The 24,497-nt window shown below is 46.1% G+C and overlaps 1 protein-coding gene across 2 annotated transcripts in view; it reads left to right on the forward strand.

Moving 5' to 3' along the window:
* The window catches only part of DCAKD (dephospho-CoA kinase domain containing), a 196,688-nt gene that overhangs the window by 110,811 nt on the left and 61,380 nt on the right, over positions 1-24,497 (forward strand). For both annotated transcript variants that reach the window (XM_069634239.1, XM_069634240.1), the window contains exon 3: positions 4,820-5,023. In XM_069634239.1, coding sequence (XP_069490340.1) covers positions 4,820-5,023 — 204 coding nt within the window. The remainder of the gene's footprint in view (positions 1-4,819; positions 5,024-24,497) is intronic.

Here is a 24,497-nt window from a genome sequence, read left to right on the forward strand (position 1 = left end):
CTTAGCTGCTAAAACTAATTGATTCCAACTTATCTTACAATGTCGAGCACATCCGTTTCTGACCTACGACCTGAATAGTTATTATATTATGAATATATTTAGTGAGGTCCCTTTTCTGGAGGAATTGTCTTCTAAAGATATAGATCAGGTGGGAATTTATTCATGACCATGATCTTTCAGTAGTCAAATTATGGATGTCTCTGGGTTTAGTCAGAAATGTCTTATGGCAAGCCTGTTCTGCATTGTATGACCAGGGTTTTCTCTCGATCAATCAATCGACTTCTGTCATCGGTAAATTTCTAATTTAAAGTGAGCCCATTTAAATTTCACCACAGACTCTAGTAATGAACACCAAGCAGGGTTATCACTACATAGTAGTCAGAATAGATCCATTTCTGATCTAGCAACACTTACAAGAACTTTAAAAAAATCATCCTAACCACCCATTAGTACGATTTCTTTCAACCTTGCCTCTTGGAATAATAGAGAATTTAAACATTTAACGTCCTCCAAGTCTAATCCTTTGTTGAAATATGACGTTGTAGCTCTCCAAGAGGTTTGGCTTTCTATCCCTCCTGTATGGGACCAACACGTTATTTCCTTAGTTCCATAAATTACTCCGGTGCATGGTCGTCCTATGGCCGGGTTATTAGTTGCCATTAATACCTCCTCGAACCTCACGCTTGAACCTTGGGCCTCCCCCAATCCCTTTCTTCAATTGGTTAAATTGAAATCTGAGACTGAGAACTTTGCGTTAATTAACGCTTATTGGAACCATCTGCAAATCACAGATGAGTCCTTTATTTCAGATTTAGAATTGGTTTTGGACCTTATAGCTGCTGACCGCCAATGTGATCGTACCATTTTAGTTGGTGATTTTAATATCAAGTGTATCAAGCAGACATCGGAGCCCCTTTGCCCCCTAGCTCTATGGTGGAATTCGATTATGAAGAAACGTCAACTGTTTATGTTAAACGGTTGCGTTTGTGGTGATATCCCCCACAGAGACTCCTGCTACCCTTCATGCTTTTGATAACAAGCTTAGTCACACACTAAAACATTGTATTGCCAGTAATTATGATGATCAATACTACTTGGGGGTCATGCAGATTTTAAAACGAAAGTAACCTCCAAACTGGAAAATGGGCAACCCACTCAACACTCCTACGATCCTGAAGTGGCAGAGAGGAAAGCTATTTTTCGTTCAGAGAAAAGACACCTGGCCCTCTTACCTCCTCTAATTAGGTCCTATGAATAAAAGCGCTTACATTCTGTTATAAAAATTGGCCAAAGGCCAGTAAAGCTTTACTTTTACAGCATGATTTAGAAGACATGATGAAGTCGTTGATGTCTAAAGGTTCAGCAGCGATATGGGGTCTCTTGAATCGAGCACTCTCATCCTCGCATCCATTTGTCCGAATAAATTTCATTCATGAGGAAGCTTAGGAGCATTTCTACAAATCATTGAATGCCTGCTCTGTCAGCTATAGTTTGACTTTGATGATATTGTCTTCTATATTTCCAAATTGAGTAATTCTAGAACTCCTGTACCTAATGGTCTAGCTAATCTAATGCTAAAATAATATCCAGTAGGATGGGCCCTAATTATAATGCCCATTTTTAGACGGGCCATCCATTTCCTACGAGTACCTCCTTCCTGGAAAAATGCCATTGTTATACCTATTTATAAAAAGGGTCATCGGGCAAATCCTGCCATTTATAGGCCTATTGTGCTTTTAAGATGCCCCGGGCAAACTATTCTCCAAACTCATTTTGCGAGAATTTTTTCAATGGCTAGATTCCTCTGATATAAGAGACCCTAATCAAACAGGATTCATGCCTGGTCTGGGGACTGCCATTAATCTCCACACCTTGCAGGCTATAAAAGTACAGGAACAACAACAAAATCAACCGGTCTATATGGCCTTTATTGATTTTTGGTCGGCATTTGACTCTGTCTGATATTAACTTGGAAGTAGTACAAGAGTACAGATATCTGAGACTGCTTATTAGCAATCAGATCTCTGATAACCCTTATCATACTGAGATGAGGCGGAAATTAAAAACTGCGACTTCACAATCTAAGATTATCCATTTTCGATCTGTCCGGCTATAACCTTCTTCAAACAGAAGGTTGCTCGGATTTGAATCTACAGGGCTGAGACTAGAAGCTGGATATCCGAGCTATATTGGAAAAGACTTGAGGGTGCCTTTTTGAAATCCATTTTATGTTTGCTACAGTCAACTTCTATATGTTCGATCCAATATGAACTGTTAATGCTCTCCATTTTTGCAATATATGTTTTGGAAACTTTTATCATTGTATAGAAAATATCTGATGTCAGGCAAGCCATATGGTATTCTAAGTACTGTATCGAAATATGTATTAAGGACAAAGAATAAAAAATTGCAATGCTGGAGATCCAAAATTCAGGAAATCATGCAACATGAGCGGATTTAATCTAGTTTGCTGATAGCTGACCCTGATAGAGCTAAGAAAAAACTTTGGCTCTGTGATTGGACAAGAAACTATGGGTAGATGTGCCTCTTTACATCAATTCATATCACATCCTCTTAGACCGAAAAAAACCTCCATAATATTGAAGCTTATATATCTCGTTTTCCTGATTGGAATAACAGGAATTTGTATATGAGGCTGAATATTTGGCATACCTACGAGGTATTGAACACACAACAACTTACTAAAGATAATCGATGCAAATTCTGTGCTCCTCCTTCTATACCAGAGACATTAAAGCATCTTATTACTGAATTCCCTATGCTGCTTGAACTAAGAATTTTATCACTTCCTGCAGGATTACCGCTAAGTGAACTTAGAAATGCTGTGGAACTTTTTGTTTGAGTGTCAGGGTTCGAGGATAAATATAGCAACGGTTACATGTATGGAATCTATAAACTTACCAGAGTACAAATATCAACTGGCAACTAGATGAATTAGATCATTGTATACAAAGGATTGCTCATGTGCTTCCATTAATAAGTGACTATTATTTAGATCTGACTGTATGAACAATTGGGATTTAATGAGATGTGTTTTCTTTAGTATGCTATGATGCAATCTGACCCTTGCAACAATGAAATGTATATGCTAAAATTGAAATTTTTTAGATTGATAAACTAGTTTTATCAGCTTAATTTATGTTGTTAAGAAATTACCTGTATTGCTTTTATGTTTTTCTATGTATTATGTATATACACGTTACATGTTTTTCTTTTATATATATTGTGATCATATTTGAAAGGCTGTTTTTCTTTCAGCAATATCAAATTAAATAATTTTAAAAAAAAGAAGCAGCAGCCCTGCTCTAGGTAGATAGAACATGCAATTCTGTACCGGTGCTTTATACAGGGAGGGTTGGAGTAGCAGAGGCAGGAGGGAAGCTGTGAACAATGGCCCCCTAATAATCCATTGTGAAGCCTGATTTAGTTGAACATGTTAGTGCAGTGAAGTGATGGCTTATCCTGGGTATGAGGGCAGACTTGTATGCAAGTAGCTGGTATTTGGATAGAAATGTGGATGTTTGGAGACAAAGAATGAGCTTTGGACATAGTGGCAAAGACAGAAGGATATTGAGGCTAAGCATGATTATGAAGAATGGAGAGAAGTGGCCAGAGAGGATGTAGAGACCAGGAAGAAAGTGGTGAAAGAAAACAACTAAGGTAGGGAAGAGGTTGGAGTGAGAAAAAATGGAGGAGAGGAAGAGGTGTAGAGGAGGTGAGAGGAGATATCCAGGGAAAGTTGTTCCTGAGAAGGTTAGAGGATACAGCGAACAAATAGGGGTGGAAGAGAGTGTCAGGAGGAGGTTGGAGAGGTGGAGGTGTGTGGTTAGGAGGAAGTGTTTTGAGGAGACAAGGAGTGAGTTCATGAGGTTATTGGAGGAGCCATAGGATAGGGGGTGCATTGTGAACAGAAACAATTTAAAGGTGGCATTGGAAGAGAGACATAGTGGTGTTTTGAGGAGGCAGTGAAAAGAGGAGTTGGAGAGAAGTCGAAGATTATCAGAGAGGAGGTTAGAGGAGAAGACAGGCAGGTGATACTGGAGCAGGGGATAGAGGTACCAGCACATGACCAAGTAGCAAGGATTCGGAAGGGGAAGAGCAGGGGCTACAAAAAAGGTCCTCTGAGACACAAGACAGTTGCAGCTCGAGGAGGAACATGTGGATGAGTTGTTGGGAACTAAAGCCAGGACCCTAAATCAGTGGAGGTGGAGAAGGCATGCTGACTCAGACTTTAAAAAAAACTCAGACTGTCGTCAGCCCCTTCGTGAAAGCCCTAGCGATTATCCAGCTGCCACTTAGCCCTAAATTGCGCCATTGTACATGCCAAATGAGATGGCACACATGTAGCCCCGATACACAGGCAACAGGTCTTCCAGGAGTCAGGAACGACAGCCAGAGGACCTGAATCTACATAACCGAGAGCCAAGAACGCAATATAGGGACACTCAAACACCCAAAACTGTGAGTGACCGAAAAGTAACAACATATCCCAGGATTCAACCATCCTGTGTTGCATTTTTCCATAGTTGCCCCACAAAGTAACAATCCCAAATAAATCTGTATATTTTAAACTCTGATCTTCTGTGTCTGTCTCCTATAGAGCCTGAGCCTACTTGGTTTTTGTGACAATAGTTGATGCAACATAAACCGCCCAATCCTTTTTATGCTGACTTTATCGATAGCATATATTCTGTGAGTGCCGTATGCTTAGAAATGAATTAAGTGCCATATTTCCACGAACATTTGTTATCACAGTTTGCTGTTTGCTTTTAAACATTTGAGTTTTCTGTTTTGGCAGTGGTTCAACCCAACACTTCAGCTCACCGGCAGATAGTCCAACTCTTTGGGCATGAGGTGCTACTGGAAAGTGGAGAGATAAACCGGGAGAAGCTAGGGAGTATTATATTCTCCAGTCCTGAGAAGCGGCAGCAGCTGAACACCATCACACATCCTGAGATTCATAAGATTATGCTGAAGCAAATACTCAAATACTTCTTTCAAGGCGAGTCAGGAAGGACGGTATGAGTTTGGCACAGCAAAAATTGAATGAATGTGCAATTGATTGGTGTGGTGAAGATACATTTCCAATGCCAGCTGAGCAATTCATTGGTTCCTTATGTGTCTTCCTAAGTGGAAGAGTGCTATACGCAATGGTAGTTACCAATAAGCTGTAGACATTCAGGTATAATATACGCTATTCCTAGTCTTTCAACCTTTAAATACTAGCACCTGTAGTCAGAGTTGGGATGATTAAAACATAAGTTGATATTACAGGGGTTGAAGACCTAAAAACAGTACGGCTCCAGACATTCCCCAACATATTCTAAATACTTTGGTTAATCCTGACACTGCATTACTGGTTTGAAGGACTGAAACCACTGCAACCTCATATGACTTTTCATGACTAGTTTCTGAATAAACAAGTAGATGTACTGTTCTAAAATTCACTAACAATATTTTGTTTAAAAAAAAAGCACAAGTCATTGACTATATTAACAATTTATTTATGTTGCTTTCTTACCACTAACAGCTTCTAAAAGCTTCAGGCTGGAATAGGTAGGATCATTTGAAGGAAAGAAATAAAACCAGGAAAAAGGGACTCCGAATAGAAGTAGTGTTCTATTTCTGATAAAGTAACAGTTGATTTGCTCACAATGATCACGGGTGGACTGGCCTATAGCCACCCGGGGCCTCTTTTGTGTGATAACCTTTTTTTATTTCAAAATTTTCTCATAGGAAAAGGGTTGGGTTTGCTGAAAATGTGTAATATGGGGCCACCTTGAGCATTATTTCCAGGAACTCTTTTGTTTCCCAGTCCACCCCTGACAATGATTAACTTTCTTTGAGTCACGTGCTTAGAATTTACCCCCATTGACATGCTGGGAATCCTTTTTGTTTGCCATTATTGATGCGTTTATAGATTCACATGTTTTGAACATATATATATATATATATATATATATATATATATATATATATATATATATATATTAATTAATATTGTGACTTTTCACAAAACAACAATGTAGCATATAAAAGAATTAAAAAGAAGAAAAAAGAAGAAAATCATTTCACCTTTCTCTTAAAGTTACAAGAATATTTCACAATGCAGTTCTTTCAAAGTTTTTACAAAATGATCAAAATGTCCATTTTCATCCCACCATTCCCCGGGGCTAGTCTTTGTATAATTTCAAGATTTTAAGTAATTTATAAAATTTCAAGGATATAAAGGTTTCATGCCCCGAGGATAGACGATGCCAAAAGTCCCTGCAGTCAAGCCAGCTCGATCGCTCCACAAATCTAGAGACTATTTGGATTCTTCGAGCTATAGTTCCAGCACACTCGAGATGTGGTATAGAGTTTGGTTAACACAGAGATTGCACAGCTCACAAGCCCTTCTGATCGCTCTAAAGTGCTGTCTACTAGCCAAAATCTCGGCAGAGGGTAACCGATTCAGCCGTAGTCTATCTATCTATCTATCAGGAAATTGCACAAGATAGCGAGGGAGGATCATCATGAAAAGCAATACCGACTCTCGGTAGGTGCGAAGAAGCAAGTCCATATTCAAGCCGTGTCTCTGCGGTATCTAACAAATCAGCCAAACTCTTTAAAATCTGCAAGGACCTGGACAACCCTGCTGCAGTATCCACCCCTCCTCTCACCTCTCAGGCTCTTTGCCATGACCTTGCCTCACACTTTATCTCTAAAACCCAGGACATCTTGTCTACAATCTCCTCCTCTCCAGCTCCTCTCCCCTCTCCTTCTCTGCTTGTTGACCCCCCTCAGATACCCCCCCATTTCCTCTTTTCTCCCCTGATGAGGTCGCTAGACAAGTCTGATCTATGAAAGCCTCATCAAAACAGGTCCATCCCTGTTCCTCTAAAACTATTAAGGACCACATTGATGCCCTCGCTCTGGCCCTTGCCAATTTCTGCAACCTCTCCTTTGCCTATGGATCTTTCCCCTCCCTATGAATCACTCCCTTGTGCATCCTCTCCTCAAGAAACCCACAGCTGATCCTTCTTGTCCGGCTAACTATCGCCCAAATTCTATTACTTCCTTTTTGGGTAAACTCCTGGAAAAGCTTGCCATCTCTTAGCTTAAACTTCATTCTGACTCTGTTGGCTCTCTCCATGACCATCAATCCGGCTTCAGAACTGCCAGAAGTATGGAAACTGCTCTCCTGAACATCCGTGAAGACCTGCTTTCCAACCTTGACTCTTAACATTCCCTCTGTCCTCATCCTACTTGATCTCTCCTCTACTTTGGACACGGTCAACCATACCACCCTGCTCAATTGTCTCTGTGACAACCTGGGTATCACTGATTAGGCTCTGGCCTGGCTGACCTCTTTTCTTTCTCTCTGATCAACCCTCCCAGGTACAACTTGGGTCCTTCCTATCTTCTATCTCCCTCTCTACATGCAGTGTTCCCCAGGGGTCTAACCTCTCGCCATGGCTTTTCAGCCAATACCTGGCAACTCTCGCCTACTGCATTTCCATGTTCTGCTGAAATTTCCAGTGCTATGCTGACGACACCCAACTCATTTTCAGGCTTCCTTCAGCCACCTCCTCTCCTTCCCTCATCTTGGTCTGTCTAATCGCCATTTAAAATTGGTGTGCCGCCAATTACCGTTGTTTAAATGCCAACAAGACTGAGATCCTCCTCATTGGTACACCCTCTCCATCCTTTCCCCTCACTCTCTGGCCAGCCTCCCTTGGCCCTCCTCCTGCCCCTACCTGCGAAGCTAAGAACCTCGGGGTCATCTTTGACTCCACACTTTCCTTCTCCGCACACATCTCTGACATCTCTAAAAAGTCAAACTTCTTACTGCACCTCCTTAGAGGTACTATTCCTTTCCTCTCCTTCCCTCAGAAGCTCACTTTCTCCCAAGCTCGGATTCTCTCTAGGTTGGACTACTGTAACAGCCTCTTTCTAAATCTACCTGCCTCCACTCTCCGCCCTTTACAACTAATCCAGAACAGGACTGCGAGACTTGTCCTTGGCCTCAAGCCCTGGGACCGTATCCCTCCAGCTCTGAAATCCCTTCATTGGCTCCCAGTGGATGCAGGGATTAAATTTAAAACCCTTTGCACCGTCCACAAGGCTTTCTGGGGCCTGGGTCCAGAATACCTTCAACTATCCCTCCGCAAATGCGTCCCCTCTCGAGCCCTTCGCTCCTCTACCTCTAACTCCCTCAGGGTCAGTCGTTTTTCAAAGAAACGAGCTGGGGGTAGATCTCTGTATTCGTCTGGGGCCTCCCTTTGGAACTGCCTCCCTGCCACCTTGAAACTTGAAGAGAACCATCTACAGTTCTGGAAGCTCCTCAAGACCTTCCTCTTCGCCTCTGCCTTTTCCCCTCTTATCCCCTGCTGATCTGCTTTCTCTATCGGCACTGTTGCACCTGGCCACCCTCTGTCCTTCGGGCCCAGGTACCTGCTCACCCTGCAACCCTCCTGCACTGCCTCCTGGCCACCCCTTGCACTGGGGCCTGTATCTCCACCTATACAGTCCCCCCCCATTCTTCTTCTGCACTTATCAGATACACCCCATTTGTCTAACCTTGCACTTTGCCATTCACAGGCTGCATTACCACAGTTCTTTTATCACCTTATTTATTTATTTATTTATTTATTTATTTATTTATTTACTTACTTACTTACTTACTTACTTACTTATTTATCTTGTTCTCTCCTATGCTCTGCACTTTCCAATTTCTCCCCCCTCCCATGCACTTTCCCCCTTTTCCCTTCCCAATGCACTTGTGCGTTCTCAATGTCACTGGGCCTAGTAAGATCGTTGTTTTTGTTTTTCTTCCCTGTTCCCCTCCCTTTGCCTGGTCGCACTCTGAAACACCTGTGTACGAGCGCGATATAAATAAAATATCATATCATATATCATGAATGTCTATTTGACATTCCCCCACGCACTTTTCCCCTTCCCCCCGTCCCATGCACTTGCATGATCTGAATGACACCTGGCCTAGTAAGATCGTTGTCTGTCTTCCCTCTGTTCCCCCTCCCTTGCCTGGTCGCGCCTTGAAACACTTGTGTATAGGCGCATTATAAATGCGATATCATATCATATATCATATCATGGCGCCATCTTGGTCCAGGGCCCTCAGCCCAGTCTCCTGCTTTTCGATAGGCATCTCCCGTGTCTTATCAACTTCCTTCATTCTCCTGCTACTCCTCCTAGCACCTCCCAGGCTCGACTGCCACTTCCTTCTTCCGCCACCTCTCTCCACCCTCCTCCTCTCTGGCTACTATGCCACCTCCTACTACCACCTCTGCCCACTCTTGGGCTCCTCCGCCTCCTTCGTTGATTGTACCTCAAGCCTGTACCCCACCCCGGAAGTCTTTTTAAACGTGGCAACCTGCTAAACGTCGCTACTTTTCATCTCTTGCTCTGCTGTCAAACACTCCTCTGACATCTGCCACCTTCTTGAAGAACTTGACCTGGATGTCCTCGCTCTCACTGAGACATGGTTCACGGCCAGCTCTGTCACAAGTTTTGACACTTTACTCCCTGATGGCTATAGGATCCTCTCCAACCAGAACCAACTGACCTGGTGGTGGAGTAGCTCTGATCTTTCTGGAGTGGGCCCCTGCTTCCGTCATTCCTACGCAGGCCTACTCCTCCTTTGAATGCCTGGACTGCAGGCTCTCTATCTCTCCTGGCCTCTCTCTGACTGCGGCAGCCATCTACAGGCCACGTGGCTAGGTCGCTCTCTTCCTCTCTGAGTGGGCTGACTTTTTCTTTCTCTTCTTGCCTCTAACTCTCAACCTCTCCTCCTCTGAGACCTCAACATCCACCTGGATGTTTTTAAATCTCTCCTCTGGGCTCTTACGCAACCTCTGCAACACTCTCTCTCTTTCCGTTCTACCCTCTCGTCCGACACACTCTGCTGGTCACACCGTGGATGTTCTCATCTCTTCAGACATCCCCCTCTCTAGCACGCTCACCACTCCTCTCTCTTGAACTGACCACTTTCTGCTCTCCTCTCACCTGAAACTCTATGTCCTTCAGGCTATGCCTACCCCAGCACTGCCACCTACCTTCTCAGTCATTCGACCCATGAAGCGTGTGTCAATGCCGCTACTTTCTCTGCACCTCCTGCGCCTTTTGCTAACTCACACTCTGACACAGCCCTCCCTAACCTTCATATTTCCATCTCCAAAACTCTGGACATCCTTGCCTCTGTCGTGAGAATTCATCTGAAGCCCACCTCCAAGTGCAACTCTTGGTATGACTCTGACCTCGTTATCCTGAAACGCAAGTGCGGGGTGGCTTAGAGGAAGTGGAGGGCTTCGGGCGCATCCTCTGACAAACTGGCCTGCCACCTGCTCCAAAGGCAATACTGACTCTGTCCTGTCGAAGAAGAGGGTCCACACCCAAGCCCGCGTCTCTGTGACGTCTAACAACACGGCCAAACTCTTTAAAATCTGCAAGGAGCTGGCCAATCCTTTTGCAGTTTACACCTCGCCTGTTCCCTACCAGGCCCTCTATATGGATCTGGCTTCTCACTTCACTGCTAAAACTCAGGACATCATAGACTCTCTCTCCACTTCCTCTCCCTCTACCTCTCTCAGGCCGCCTCTCCCTCTCGTCCTCCTTTCTCCTATTTTTCTCCGACAACACCTGACGACGTTTGTAGAAAAGTCAGATCTATGAAAGCGACTTCCAAACAGGTGCTTTGCTGCTCCTACAGAACCATCAAGGACCACATTGACACCCTCTCTCCAGCTCTGGCCGATTTCTGCAATCACTCTTTCGCCACACGATCCTTCCCCTCTCTCCTCAAGCACTCCCTTTAAAAAGTCTTCTGGCGATCCTACCTGTCCGGCAAACTATCGCCCAATCTCTATCACTCGTTTCCTGGGCAAACTCTTGGAAAAGCTAGCCATCTCCCAGCTTACACTCCATACTGAATCTGTTGGATACCTCCATGACCATCAGTCTGGCTTCAGAGCAGCAAGAGGCATGGAAACTGCTCTACTAAATACCTGTGAAGATCTCACTAATCTTGACTCAAGTCGTCCTGCTGTCCTCATCCTCCTGACCTTTCCTTTGCCTTTGACACGGTCAATCACACCATCCTGATCAAACAACTGCATGAGAACCTGGGCATCACGGATCAGGCCCTGGAGTGGTTGTCCTCCTAGACCGACCCTCCCAGGACCACTTGGGTCCTTTCTCTCCACCTCCTCCCTCTTCACCTGTGATGTTCCCCAGGGCTCTATCATCTCACCCTGGCTCTTCAATGTCTAGTTGGCCCCTTTGCGCACATGATCTCTACCTTCTGTTCTAACTTTCAGTGCGGATGACACTCAGCTGTTTTTCAGGCTCCCCTCAGCCTCCTCGTCTCTCTCGCTCATTCCCGACTGTCTATCTGCAATTCAGTGATATCCAATGATATCTTCTTTAATGGCAGTAAGATGGAGATCCTTCTCATTGGGACCCCTGCTTCCGCTTTCCCTCTATCACTCTGGCTGCCCTCCTTGGGCCCTCTTCCTTTGCCTTCCTGTGAGGCAATGATGGTATCATCTTCAACTCCACTCTCTCCGTATCTCCCCTCATCACGGACCATGCCGAGAAGGCTCACTATCAGCTGCACCTCCTCAGAGGTTCTTCCTTTTCTCAATTTCCCCCAGAAGCTCATTGTCTCCAGAGCCCTGGTTTTCTCTAGGCTGCACTACTGAAACAGCATCTTTCTCAATCTACCTGCTTCTACTCTCCACCCTCTGCAACAAATCCATAACAGGACTGCAAGTCTTGTCCTTGGCCTCAAGCCCAGGGACCGTATCCCTCCAGCCCTGAAAACTCTCCACTGGCTCCCGGTGGCTGCAAGGATCAAGTTCAAGACCCTCTGCATCGTCCACAAGGCTTTCTGGGGCCGGGGTCCCCACTACATCCAACTTTCTCTTCCAAAATACTTTCCTTCTCGAGCTCTTTGCTCAGCTACCTCAAACTCTCTGAGGGTCAGCCGCTTCTCCAGGCAGAGAGTGGGGGTAGATCTCTCTCCTCCGCTGGTGCCTCCCTCTGGAATGGCCCCCCTGCCTCTCTCAAACTTGAGCCGGACCACCTGAAGTTCCGGAAGCAGCTCAAGACCTTCCCTTTCTCCTCTGCTTTCTCTCTGTCTCTCCCCTGCTGACCTACCTGTCTTCTGCGCCGACTGGTTGCTTGGCTACCATCAGAGTCTACTGGGTACCAGGCTTTCCATGATCAGTCACTTAGAGGCTGTAACTGCTACCCACAGTCCCCTGCCTCCTTCCACTTACCCAGAGCTGTGTTGCCTTGGCTGCACTTACTCAGAGCACTGCTGCCCTGACTGCACTTCCCCCCTTCCGTCTCACTGGCACTCCCCCTCCTTCTCCTCTCCTTGCACTTCACGTCACAGCACTTGCGCAATCTGAATGACACAAGGCATAGTAAGATCATTTTGTCTTATCTTCTCTCTGTCTTCCCTCCCGTGTCTTGTCGCGCCTAAAATCACTTGTGTACAGGTGCGTTATAAATGACATATATTATATCATAGTGTGAGGCGTTAATGAGTTGGGTTTGCTTTGCTGATTTCTTGCAAATGTTCTTTACAGATGAGTTAGTGTTCATACCACGTCAATGACTTCATGGATGCCTTTTTTTGTGTCGCCTTAATCTTTAATGAAGGGTGCCTGTGTTCTTTCAAAGTTCAAACTGGCATGTTATACCTCTTCCAAAGAAGCCTCAGGCAGAGACTTGTCAAACTTCTATTTTCCCACCTGCTTTTTCTCGCAGAGTTCATGGAGTATGTAGTGGTACTGAGGCCTATATTGAGGTTAGCCTGTTTCAGATGACCTTAGGAAAAAGGCTAATGGCGACACTGTCAAGACACAGCTATTACTAGACCTCTTGGCTGCCCTTGGCACCGTCAGCCACTCCATTTTTCTTTCCACTTAGAGGAGATTGGTAATCAAGGCCAGGCACTGTGTTGATTATTAAAATCTCTTACAAACTGCTCACAAAAGAGCATTTTACCACCATTTAAGTGTAGGGTTATTCCGATTTAGTTCAGGGCCCTGAGGGATTGACCTTGTAACCACACCTTTTTAATTGTATACCTCATATTGATTTTGAACGTATAATTTTGCAGAACATACAAAGATGGTGGTTACAATTTGAACTGGTGAAGAACATGTTCTTTAAAACTGTCTTCCGAAAAGATGCATCCTTCAAAAACGGAGATCATGTTAATAGGAGGAGTGTAGATTGCCACATATCTGGCCAAACCATATGTGATCATCTGACGTATTGTGGAATCTGTGAGCCCTGTTGGACTCCAAACTATCAGTGGACCCTCATGGGGTGGCTTTAGTGAAGAGAGAGTTCTATAACCGTAAAACACTTAACATAATCTTTCTATATCTGCCATTCATAATGCAAACACAAGCAGTGGTTTTCATATCACTATTGCATTTAGATTGTGGTAACATCATGTATCTGGGACCACCTAAATATCCTATCAGCGATCTTCAGAGGCTTTAGAATATGGACTCCATAGTGCCCTCACAGGAGCATAGTTCCATGGCTTCAGCAACTTTCTGCCACTTCACAACACCTACAAACTGGGCACCTACAAAAATGTTAGGACGCAGGGACTTAGCTGGTTCATTTTAGCGACAGGCCCCTGGAATGCCATATCCTTGCAATTATGACCTACCAGGACCACCTGGAGATTATTAAAACATATGGAGACCCACGTCTTCCTTCAGACATACTGCTAATTGTAATTTTTTACCATGTTCCATAACATTCCCTGTGTCTCGGCATCAGGACGCCACAATGTGTAGTGCCAGCTGCATATTAAAATAAGCCTTTTAACATAACATATCCCCAAAAAGTCACCCATCTATTTGCAGCGGAAGGTGCAAACGAGAACAAAGGAGAGAGCATCTTTGTTATTGTATCCTGGGTTACGTGTTAAGGTCATAAACGACACACAGGCTAGTAGCGAGAAATGGTGGCATTAAAAACAGTGGCTGCAATATCAAACCTAACTAATATGGCACACATATACTTTGTTTACTTACCAGATACTAAAATAGTTTTATGTAGTTCGCAGCAATGGTTAGCAAAACGAGACTTGATGTACCTCCAAGCCTACTTCTCACAATCAAAGAACTCATCCACTTCCTGTCAAGATGCTTAAAAAACTGTGAACAAAATTGGTTCTTCGTCTTTGCAAGTGCCAATGTGGCTGCTGCTTTAAAACATTGGGAAAGTTAGTGTTTGTGGCTCCCTGTTCCTGATGCTTTGCTCTCGGCTGCGACACCTTTGAAGCTGAGCAGAACTAAAAGGAGGATTCGTTCTTACTGTTTGGCGCCCCTTCCACACGTTGCTAAAAACTGTCATTTGTAGTCTATGATTAAATGTGTTCCTCTTGCTGATCAAGGGCATTCCTTTTGTCTTTTGTCTTTGCCTTTTCTTGTCCTGTCCCATGTTCCTCTCCTCGTTTGAAAATATTGCACCTGACTTAAAGGTATTGTCCCCATTTCTGGGATTTAGGTGTACTTACCACCAATCCTGCAAAACACCAGTCCATGTTTTCCATCATCAACAGGTTAACACTAGTGGCCTCCATTTGTCTCTAGAGCCACATGTTCCAAACTTTCAGTCAAGACAACTGATTAGGATGCTGCATCAATGTCATTTGTCACTCAGTGATGCAGCCTGGCTCCTGCAGTCTAAGAGTATGACCTTCGTGATCTGGATCAAGACTGTACTGACACCATTTTTAAGCTAGACATGGGAATATGTACGGGAAGGTTTGCAGATATTGGAAGTGGGTATTATAACCTTCATCCGGTACATTATAAGCCCCATGAAATACTACAATTGGGATGCAAATAAAACCATCATCTACAAGTTATCTACATTCCATGAAGCCTTAAACCTGTCTGTCGCGGCTCCATCATTCCTTTTTCGAGGCGCTATGGCCATCGACCCCTTAAACCTGTCATTTAGTTATCAGCTATTACTCTACCAAAACCTACAAATAGGGCTCCAGTTCAACAATATAAATGCTGCATGTATGCCCTACAATCAGGACAATACTACCAACAAATTAAAATATGTGTTTAACCCTACATGTCAACTGCACTGCTCAGGTGATGCATTCAGACCAGTTGCATGACAGCGAATACCACAAAGAGGGTCTGTTATATGATTGCATGGTGCAAAGACGTTCTGTGTGATAAAAACACTTGGTTTTTTTATTTGGTTTTCTTATTTTACATATTTAATGCCTAGTGTGATGAATTCGACTCCATGTGGCCAGGGGACGGCAGCAGCTACCTGATCCTGACCCTGCATACTGCTATATGAGGGAGGATCACATGTGAGGAGACAACCTCCAGGAGAGTAGCACGGCACCATCGGACACGGAATGGTATTCCCCTTCCTCTCTTGAGGATACCCCATCCATACCCAATGCCTTAATGGCATATTGTTCCACCATTCCTCATCCCCTTAGGAATGGTACTGAATACCTTCTAACAGGATATGTATGTGAACCATCAGGATCTGGTTTACCCTCAAAAACGTATGACAATATCTCCTCAGACTCTCCCTACAAGTTATTTTGAGCAAACTTGTACTTAAAAACTTCTCAGAGCACTTACCCAAATGTTCCATGTACAACATCCATAATGGACTTTCATTCCCATAACTGCAAGAATGCTGGGAAGAGGAGGACGACCCGAGTGATGCAGAGCGGAATAGACCAAGAACTCAAGCTGCACTCTAGTGGTTGGGAGCGCTCACCAATAACCGGAAGATTTGAACAGCAGCGATGGCTGATTGGAGAGCGCCTCGAGAGAGGGAGCTACTTCTCTCTGTGAAGACTGGGAGACCATGGGGCGATGAGAAGTTCCATGGAGACGTCGGGCTCAGATAAGAAGAAGAGAAAAGCTGCCCACCAGGGAAGACAAGCTACAAGAATGTCAGAAGCCAACGCAGGTCTCATGGGCATTTACATGTGTAAAGCGGCAGAGTTTGTCTTACCATCGCCAAAGGGGATCCTGAGTAGGATATATCAGAACTAGCCAAAGTCTGCGTGAAACCAAAGAGAAATGGAGTGAAAACCTGGCAGGGGAGTACACCAGGTATCCTAACAGGACAAAGGCAAAGAGTCCAGTTGTTTTGTATATCAGTAGTGTTGTGGGTGAAGAGTAACTCAAGGAACTGTTATCTTTGAATATATAAAAGAGGGAAGAGAAATCCAGGGGAAGGGAACTACCCTCTGGAACAAGAAACTCTATCCTTCTGGACATTTTGTGTTGGATTTACTTTTTTTTCCTTTTGAACACTTATAAACCGCTCAGGGCCAAAGACATTACCCATTTCACCTTAGAGTTTATTTCATTAGAGTGTGAGGGCCAGAATCGTACTTTGGACACGGGACTGTTTTGTTTTAGACATTCTGACTTCGACAGGCCCTTAGTTTTGGTTGTAGGTAGGGAAACGCCTCTAGTGCAGGGACAGAGAGGAATTTGCACACACCCTTTTATTTTAATATAGGTCTTTGAACAAAAACATTAATCCCTTGTGTCCGAGATTCATTCCTGGCTCCTTGCACTAAAAAGATTTTTTTAATTACCAGAATTTTTCTTTTTTTAATGTATGTATATTTTTACTTGCCTAAAAATGTTATTTGCGAATGAGACCTATGTTTTTACTCCTTAAACGATCCCTTTATTCCAAAATTGCCCAAATAATTATTAACATTTTCTTACCTCAAATTATCATCTGGAGCCCTATTTAACACTTTTGGAGACCACAGATATGGTATGCTGTAGCCCCGCTAATCGTTTTCATTGACCCATAGTCAGTGAGTGTGAGAATGTGACTACTGTGCTGAATGAGTAGATGGATATGGATAAGTAATGGATACAATGCCTACACAGCCCCATACTAATGCTAAACAAGCAGTGATCCCAATCGGAAAGGTGATAAAGGCAAAGCCCGACAGGTACATCTCTTTTGCCTCTTGTGGGAACGTCGGCTGAGGGCAGGAGATGTGAGCAAGCACAGAGGCATCCAAAGCAAAAGTAGCTCTGGGGAACCAAAATAAACAAATGTCCAACATATGTTCTATAAAAATAGAATACTCTAATTAAACACAAAATACAAACATTACTCAAAAACACTGAAACCCACTGTGTAAGAGAAGACACAGAATACTGAGACTCAGAAGTCTGTTTTTAAATGTTACAATGGCCCTTTAAGAGAGACCAGGGCTACAGAACCACTTCACATACTTTTAGGACTGTTTGGACACTCGCCAGCATTGAGATAGGCTTTTAGGCACTTTTTCACAGTTCAAGACAGCGTTGAGATAGGTCAATATGATTGCTTTCAGTTGGTAAAGTCAATGGGCCTCATTACGAGTCTGCCGGTCCAGACTTAACGTTGCCGGTATAACCATACCGGCACCGTTTCCGCGATCAGCAAATTCTGACCTACGATTCCGAAAATACCACCACCATAAACCACCACCGCAGAGTTAAGGCACCCGTAAACTGCGTCGGCAGGGAAACCCCCCCAGTTACCGGCAATACGTAACACCGTGCGCATTACGAGTATCATGGACATGGAAACACAGCCACAAAATTTGCGTAAAAACCGTGGACAAGGTGGCAGTATCGCCGCCACCACGAACATGATGTTAAACAGTGTCTAGTGAGCTGAATCAGGCCGCAGGTGCACCAAATGAGCCCAGCTGGACCCAGCAGGCCACTAGGAGCCTACAAAAGGCCCCCACCCAGGCCAACTCCAAACACAACTATGCAGGCAGCAGCTGTAGCAGCATTGGGACTGGGGCTATTGAACCAACAGGTAACACTGCACATGGTGGCAGTAATGGTGCAGAGGAAGATGAGGCAGAGGTGGAGGAGGCGCAGGCAGCAGTTAGCAAACCCTGTACCCATGCCAAACCCAATTCTGCAGCTGGCACAACCCCGCAGGCAGCCTGCAATACCCTGCATCAGGGCCTCACCCTGGAACCTGACCCCAGGGCAGATCCACACATTATACCGGCTGGATCGTCCAACAATCATGTACATCACCACCATGATTGAGGACATCAGCAGCCACATTGGCATTTCCACCGCCACCCCCCCTCCTGAAGGCGGTGTCGATACTGAATTTTCTTGGCACGGGAACTTATCAGCACATAGTTGGTGAGCTGCACGGGCTCTCACAACCCTGTTTATCTAAAATATTGGGACAGGTACTGGATGCCCTGATGCGCCATGTGTCGGAACACATCGCCCTACCCCGTACCCTTGCCCAGGTCATTGCCACCAAGTTGGCCTTCCATGCCATGCCAAATTACATAGGTGCAGCAGACTGCACCCACATAGAGCTGACAGTACCACGTGCATTCGAGATGGTGTACCGTGAGTACAACTGCCAATGCACAGGCCCTGTGGAAGGGGGGGTGGGTCCAGGGCAATGACCTGTGTGAGTGGGCTACTACAACTGCACATGCATCACCCCCCGCCCATGTAATGGACAGTCATCACAACCCACACATCACAAAGCTACACATGACAGGTTGCCACAGTGTGCCCGTACATACCCTGCCAAATGAGACACACAATCAATACTACCACAAGCCCATACAACTTGAGCCACTCAATACATCCACCCACACTATGCACCACTGCCCCTCCAATGCACATGATGCCTGCACATGAGACATCCTGCATCGACCACATCATCACAGTCTATTGATTGACTCTGCCATGTGTGTACATCACTGCACAATGCCATACTTACCAACCACTATTGTCCGCAAGGGCAACTACATATGCACAGCAAGTCGTTGGTCAATGTCCAAATGCCAACGTCGACAACAATGACCCAGGAATGGTAATCACCCACTGGTCCGACTACTGCTTGGCCCATATGGATGAATGATGACACAAGATTGCACTGCATCTGATCAAGACATGATACCACAAACACTGACAGGTCCCCCACATTTACATCCCATGTAGGTGATGCTGGATATGCACTCACAGCATGGCTGATGGCGCCTGTACGGAGGCCAAGGAACAGGCATGAGGAGGCATACAACAGGGCACACGTCCGCATATGTGGCATGATTGAGAGGACATTTGGCCTACAGAAGGCCAGGTTCTGCTGCTTGAGCAGATCTGGCGGATCACTGCTCTACAGCCCAGTGAAGACGGGTAAAATTGTGCTTGTGTGTGCCATGCTGCGCAATCTGTGCATGCGCAGGAACATTCCGCTCCCCCCAGACACAGAGGATGATGATGGAGCTGAAGATGGGGATGGGGATGGGATGGCTACACCCCCTCCCAGGGGAGCACAAGATGGTCAATGAGCACAGGATACACTCATTCGCATTTACTTTTGAGAGACTGCACATTGACAGCATTGCATGGATATGACGGTGCCAGTTAATAAATGAATTGACTGCAAATTAAATGATGGATGTCCACTCATTAATGAATTTCTCAAAGGTGATATATTTTAAACAAAACAGGGAAGAAGGTGCATTGGGCAGGGAAGCTGTAAACCTGTGCCCACCCACCACCCAAACATACCCACCCCCAACCAGGCCCCAAACTACTAACCCCCTGATGGACCTCCCCCACCACCCTAACGTGCCCACCCCCAATCAGGCCTCAAACTACTATCCCCCTAATGGACCTCTGCCACCACCCAAACGTACCCACCCCCAACCAGGCCCCAAACTACTAACGCCCTAATGGACCTCCCCCACCACCCAAACGTACCCACCCCCATACACCCATTGCGTCCATGAATGTCTCCTTCACAGCCAAACACACATGGCATTATTTGCGTGTGCGCTTCTGCGCATGGGCATCCTTGCCCGAGGGCCCTGTCAGAGATTTGAGCGCCTCCGTGCGCTGGCAGTGGTGGAGCTAGATGGGGTGGTGCTGGTGGATGACACTGTTGGCATACGTCCCAGATACACCTGTTGGGCAAGCAACATGGACTCTGCTATGGTGGATGTGTTATTGTTGCCCTCCCGGACATGGCGTGCCAAGGTCACGATGGTGGTGGAAAAACGTCCAATGGCCCTGGAGATCCGACGCACAGATGTGGTATAACTCTCCCTCTGCAGCCTGGCCTCCTCCCGCTGCAGCCTGGACTCCTCCAGCTGCCTTTCAACAAGCTGCGTAAGGGTGCCCTGCTGATCCTCCATCCACTGCATGCGGGCATTCAGCTCGGGTATGGAGGGGGTTGGCGACCTCATGGGACTATGCAGTGATGGGGGGCTGAACTGGAGGTCGTGGAGGGGTGATGGGTCATCCAGGTTGGACCACTCCATCTGTGGCCCTACTACAGCCTGCAAGTCTGGGGCACTGTTGTCACTGCCTGCAGCCTCCTCCGCAGTGCAGATGTTCTCAGGGATGGGATCTGTGGGCATGATGGGTGGGCGTGGCACTTGTGTGGCAGCCAGCAGCATGGGGATGGTGGTGTTGGCTGGTGCATCCATGCCAGATGTAGCTGGTGGCTGAGTTGCAGAGCAGCTTGCGTCGTCCTCCTGGGCAGGGGTGCTGCGTTGTCCACGTGCAGATGCACATTGCCTCGCCTGTTGGGCGTTGTCGCTGTCACATGAAATGGCTGTGGGGACAAAGAGGGCATGCTATTAGTTGTGTGCTGGTACCTGATGGGTTCATCACATGCATCAGACAGGTCGATCAGTGAGCACTTGCATTTACACGCATATGACTGTTGATGCACTCAGGTGTATGTGTCTCTGCTTGTAACCAGTCACGCACTGTGAGCATGTCCAATGGTCATGTATTGTGGGGGTGTTGCTTCTCGTCTGGCTAATGAGTGGGTCCTTTGGGGGCACTGCTGCACTGACTGGGGGAGGTGTGGGGTTGTGAATGGGTGCTTTGGTGGCACTCCTGCCCTGACTGGGGGGGGAGGGGTTGTGAATGGGTCCTTTGGGGCCCTCCTGCACTGACTATGGGGGGTTGCAAATGGGTCCTTTGGGGCACTCCTGCACTGACTGGGGGTGGGGCACTCCTGGGCTCAACAAGTACTCATGGCATTGTAATGTGTGTACTTACCGGCATCTGCAGATGGGCTCACTCCTGCCTCTGCATTGCCAATGCCATGTATTGCCTAAAGGTGGAGGACACTGCTGCAGCGCTCCTCCCATGTCTGCAGTCTTAGTGGTGAGGCAGGCCCTCCACCTGTGCCACTGCTGTGCTGCCGGTGTGCAGCAATGAGGTTTTGCACCCTCAGTCTGAGGTCGTCCCACCTCTTGTGGCAGTCCTTCACGCTGCGTGTTGTGGCACCGACTGCTGTGCACTTGTGTGCAGCTTCTGCCCACACCTCCTTTCTACGCTGCTGGGTTGCACGGCGCTGGTCAGCGCTGAACAGCATTTCTGCATGCTGCACAATGTGGTCTACTACTACAGTCAGCTCTGCCTCGCTGAAGCGCTGTTTCCGCTGTCTTTGTGCAGGGATCCTGGCTGCCATGGTGGTGGTCCTTTTTCCCTTCTCAGAGTAGTGTTTTGGCCTGTACTGACTCTGGATGGCAGTGGATTGTGGTTTATATAATGGCCGATTCTCTCTTTCCGGTTTTCGCGGTCATGGTATTTCCACTTCTGGTGTTTCTGTGTCCGTGAGGACGGTGGCGGACACGGTTTTTGCACTGCTTTTGGGGGCGATATGTCCATTTCCATGGGTGTTTATGTGACGACGGTGACACCGTTTCCGCGTCGGTGTGGTGCGCGTGACCGACAGGCTGAATCAGCCGCTCTTTCCGCAACCTTGCGGACGTGGAAACTGTATCACCGTCGTCATGGAATCACCGCATTCCAGACCGGCGGACTCGTAATGAGGCCCAATGTCTAGCAGGTCAAGTCTGTGTCAACATGATTGCTACCAGCGGGTTGCGTCAGAGTTCGAGATGGGAGAGTTGATGGCTTCAACTGGGTCGAGTTGGAAGTCAAAGCGGGTAGAGCGCGATTGCTTCCACTGGGTCTAGTCGGTAGTCAAAACAGGTGAGTAGATTGCTTTCAGCAGGTCGAGTCACTGTTGAGATAGATTGAAAATCAGCGAATGTCAAAGGCAGATTTAGGTGTTTGCGGTGGCTCACAAATGACTCAAACCGGTTGAGCTGGCTCAAAAGCGGATTTAAGTGTGCAAGCAGTTCCCAGGGCTAGTTTGTGACTTCTGGTTGCTGGGGGGACCCCGTCCAGGGTCAAGGTGGATACTTGTTCTGCATTTCCTAGCCAGGTTATGGTGCCAGAGAGCACTTACAAGGGTTGACAACTCCAGTGAGCAGGTTACTAGGTACCATTGGTCTTGACTTGCAGCAGGCCTTGTCCAGCTAGCAATCATCCCAAATATTCCTTTGGGATGGTTGAGAGAAGGGTCTTTCTTCCTTGTTGAAGGCTTTACCATCACCTCTGTGGAAGAGGACTTTGCACCTCCAATAAAGTACCAGATGAAACATGTCCTCTTCTGTTGTTCAAAGATGATTCAACAGTGGGGGGTCGCCTCCCTCTTAACCAAGCAATCTGCCACAGTCGAGTGGTCCCCGTCTAGCCTTCTGTAGTGGGGTAAATCCTGGCTGCTGTGTTCAGCGTCTTCTGCCTGGTGATGTCAGTCCCAGGATGCTCTGTCTGCTTGAAGTGTGGAGGTGGCACATGAAGTGTGGGAACTCTGGGAGATTCCAAGTTGGTGGCACCCTTCTGTGTACTAGTCCTCTTCTCCTGCTACTCTAACTCCACCCGCTCTCCTGTCTGCTCTACATCAAAGAGTCTTTGGTAATTCCCAACCTGGTGCAAGCTCTGCATTGGTCTAGCAAGGATCACCTTTGAACCAGTGGTTCCCAGCTAAACCCTGCTGACATTTCCTGTCCTCTGGTGAGGGTGACAAGCCGTCCAGAGACATGACTATGGGGGTTTCCTGAACTGGGCCCAAATGGCTGTTTTTGGTGAAATCCTGTTCCAGGCACTGATACACATAAAGCCCTGTCACTGAAAATAGTCACTAGCAACCAAGCGGACACTAAAATCACACCAAAAGGTTTTGGCAAGTAGAACTGTAGATTCCCAGAGGCCACCCAGACAAAAATATGCATAGCTTATATTTATTATTTAATCTGCCACCTGGCTGTGGGAGCATACATTATTTCTCCTATATCTGTTATCCCCTTTGCTGTTTCCAAGCTATGACCAGCTACCCTATAGTTTAACTGTGTGTAACTTTTTGGACCATAATACCCTTGTAGTTATTGTGCTTAATATCGATTCTACTGGATTGCATAGTTGGCACCTTTTTCCTTGTGACTGTACCTTTCCCGTACCACGTCCCTCTTGTGGGTGCACATCAAGAGGACAGGCCCTATTATTGGGTTGAAACCATATGAGGTACGATGCCTCATGTGTACTTGTTGGTCTGTCCAAGTAGCCCGTATCGTTCCCTTATCCAGGGTTCTTCCCGTTTTCTCTCTCTGTCCTCCCTGTTTTGGCCTGTCATCTTGGTTCGGGTGCAGCCTGGCAGGCACTGCAGCTTGGTTTTGTCTCCGGGCTCTCATGATCTTTCCACACTTGTTTCTGTGGACAAGGTCTTTTCAGAAGTTGCCAGGTAAGTTGTGGCTGTTCCCGGGGGGCACCTTTCATAACGTAAGTGATGCCCTTATACACTAAACGTATTTCGGTAAAGTTTTCATCCTACTGTTTAGAGATACGGCTTTATCTAGTGGGTTGGTTAGACTTTCTTGACCTCTGTTAGCATTTAATCTTTGCCTGGGGGGGCATCCTAGATGTTGTTAATCTCTGGGTTGATACCCTTCCCCGGTTTGTGGGACCTTTTCTAAGAAACCTGGCACAGGGCTGCTCTTCCATTTCCAAAATTCACACATGTTGGTGATAGCTCAGGGGCAATGTGCTTGTCATGGAAGCAAGATACGCAGCACAACACAGGTTTGAATCCCAATCCTGTGCTTAGAAACCAATCTCTAGTATTAAGCGCATTATAAAAGAACAATTATAATTAATATAATGAATTATACTTCGGCTGAAAGATCATTCAGCGATCAAGAATTTTTTTTCTTAGTTTTTGCTTTCACATTCGATCTGTGATGGACAGAAGTCTCTTTTCAACCCGTGGTTTGTATTGTATGTTTGGCCTAGGCATATTGGCAGTATGCTCACATTATTGACATTGTAGCATGGTTGATTGATCTGTTACTCTGTGCTATTGTGTATGTTGTGTTTACCCGCTCTCACTGGCATATTTATATATCAATTTCAGAAGCACTTTGAGTACTAGATAATTTCTTTCTTAGTGTGTGGAGGTGACTTTAGCAAAACACAAGATGTGATGGCTGAAAGTTTTAGAATTAATCTTAACCTCTGACATTGCTCTGGGAAACCCTCCAGACCATCACTCTTCACCTGTCAAGCCATTAC

Source organism: Ambystoma mexicanum, chromosome 13, assembly GCF_040938575.1.
Source record: "Ambystoma mexicanum isolate Mex_15411 chromosome 13, UKY_AmexF1_1, whole genome shotgun sequence".
Lineage (NCBI taxonomy): Eukaryota > Metazoa > Chordata > Amphibia > Caudata > Ambystomatidae > Ambystoma > Ambystoma mexicanum.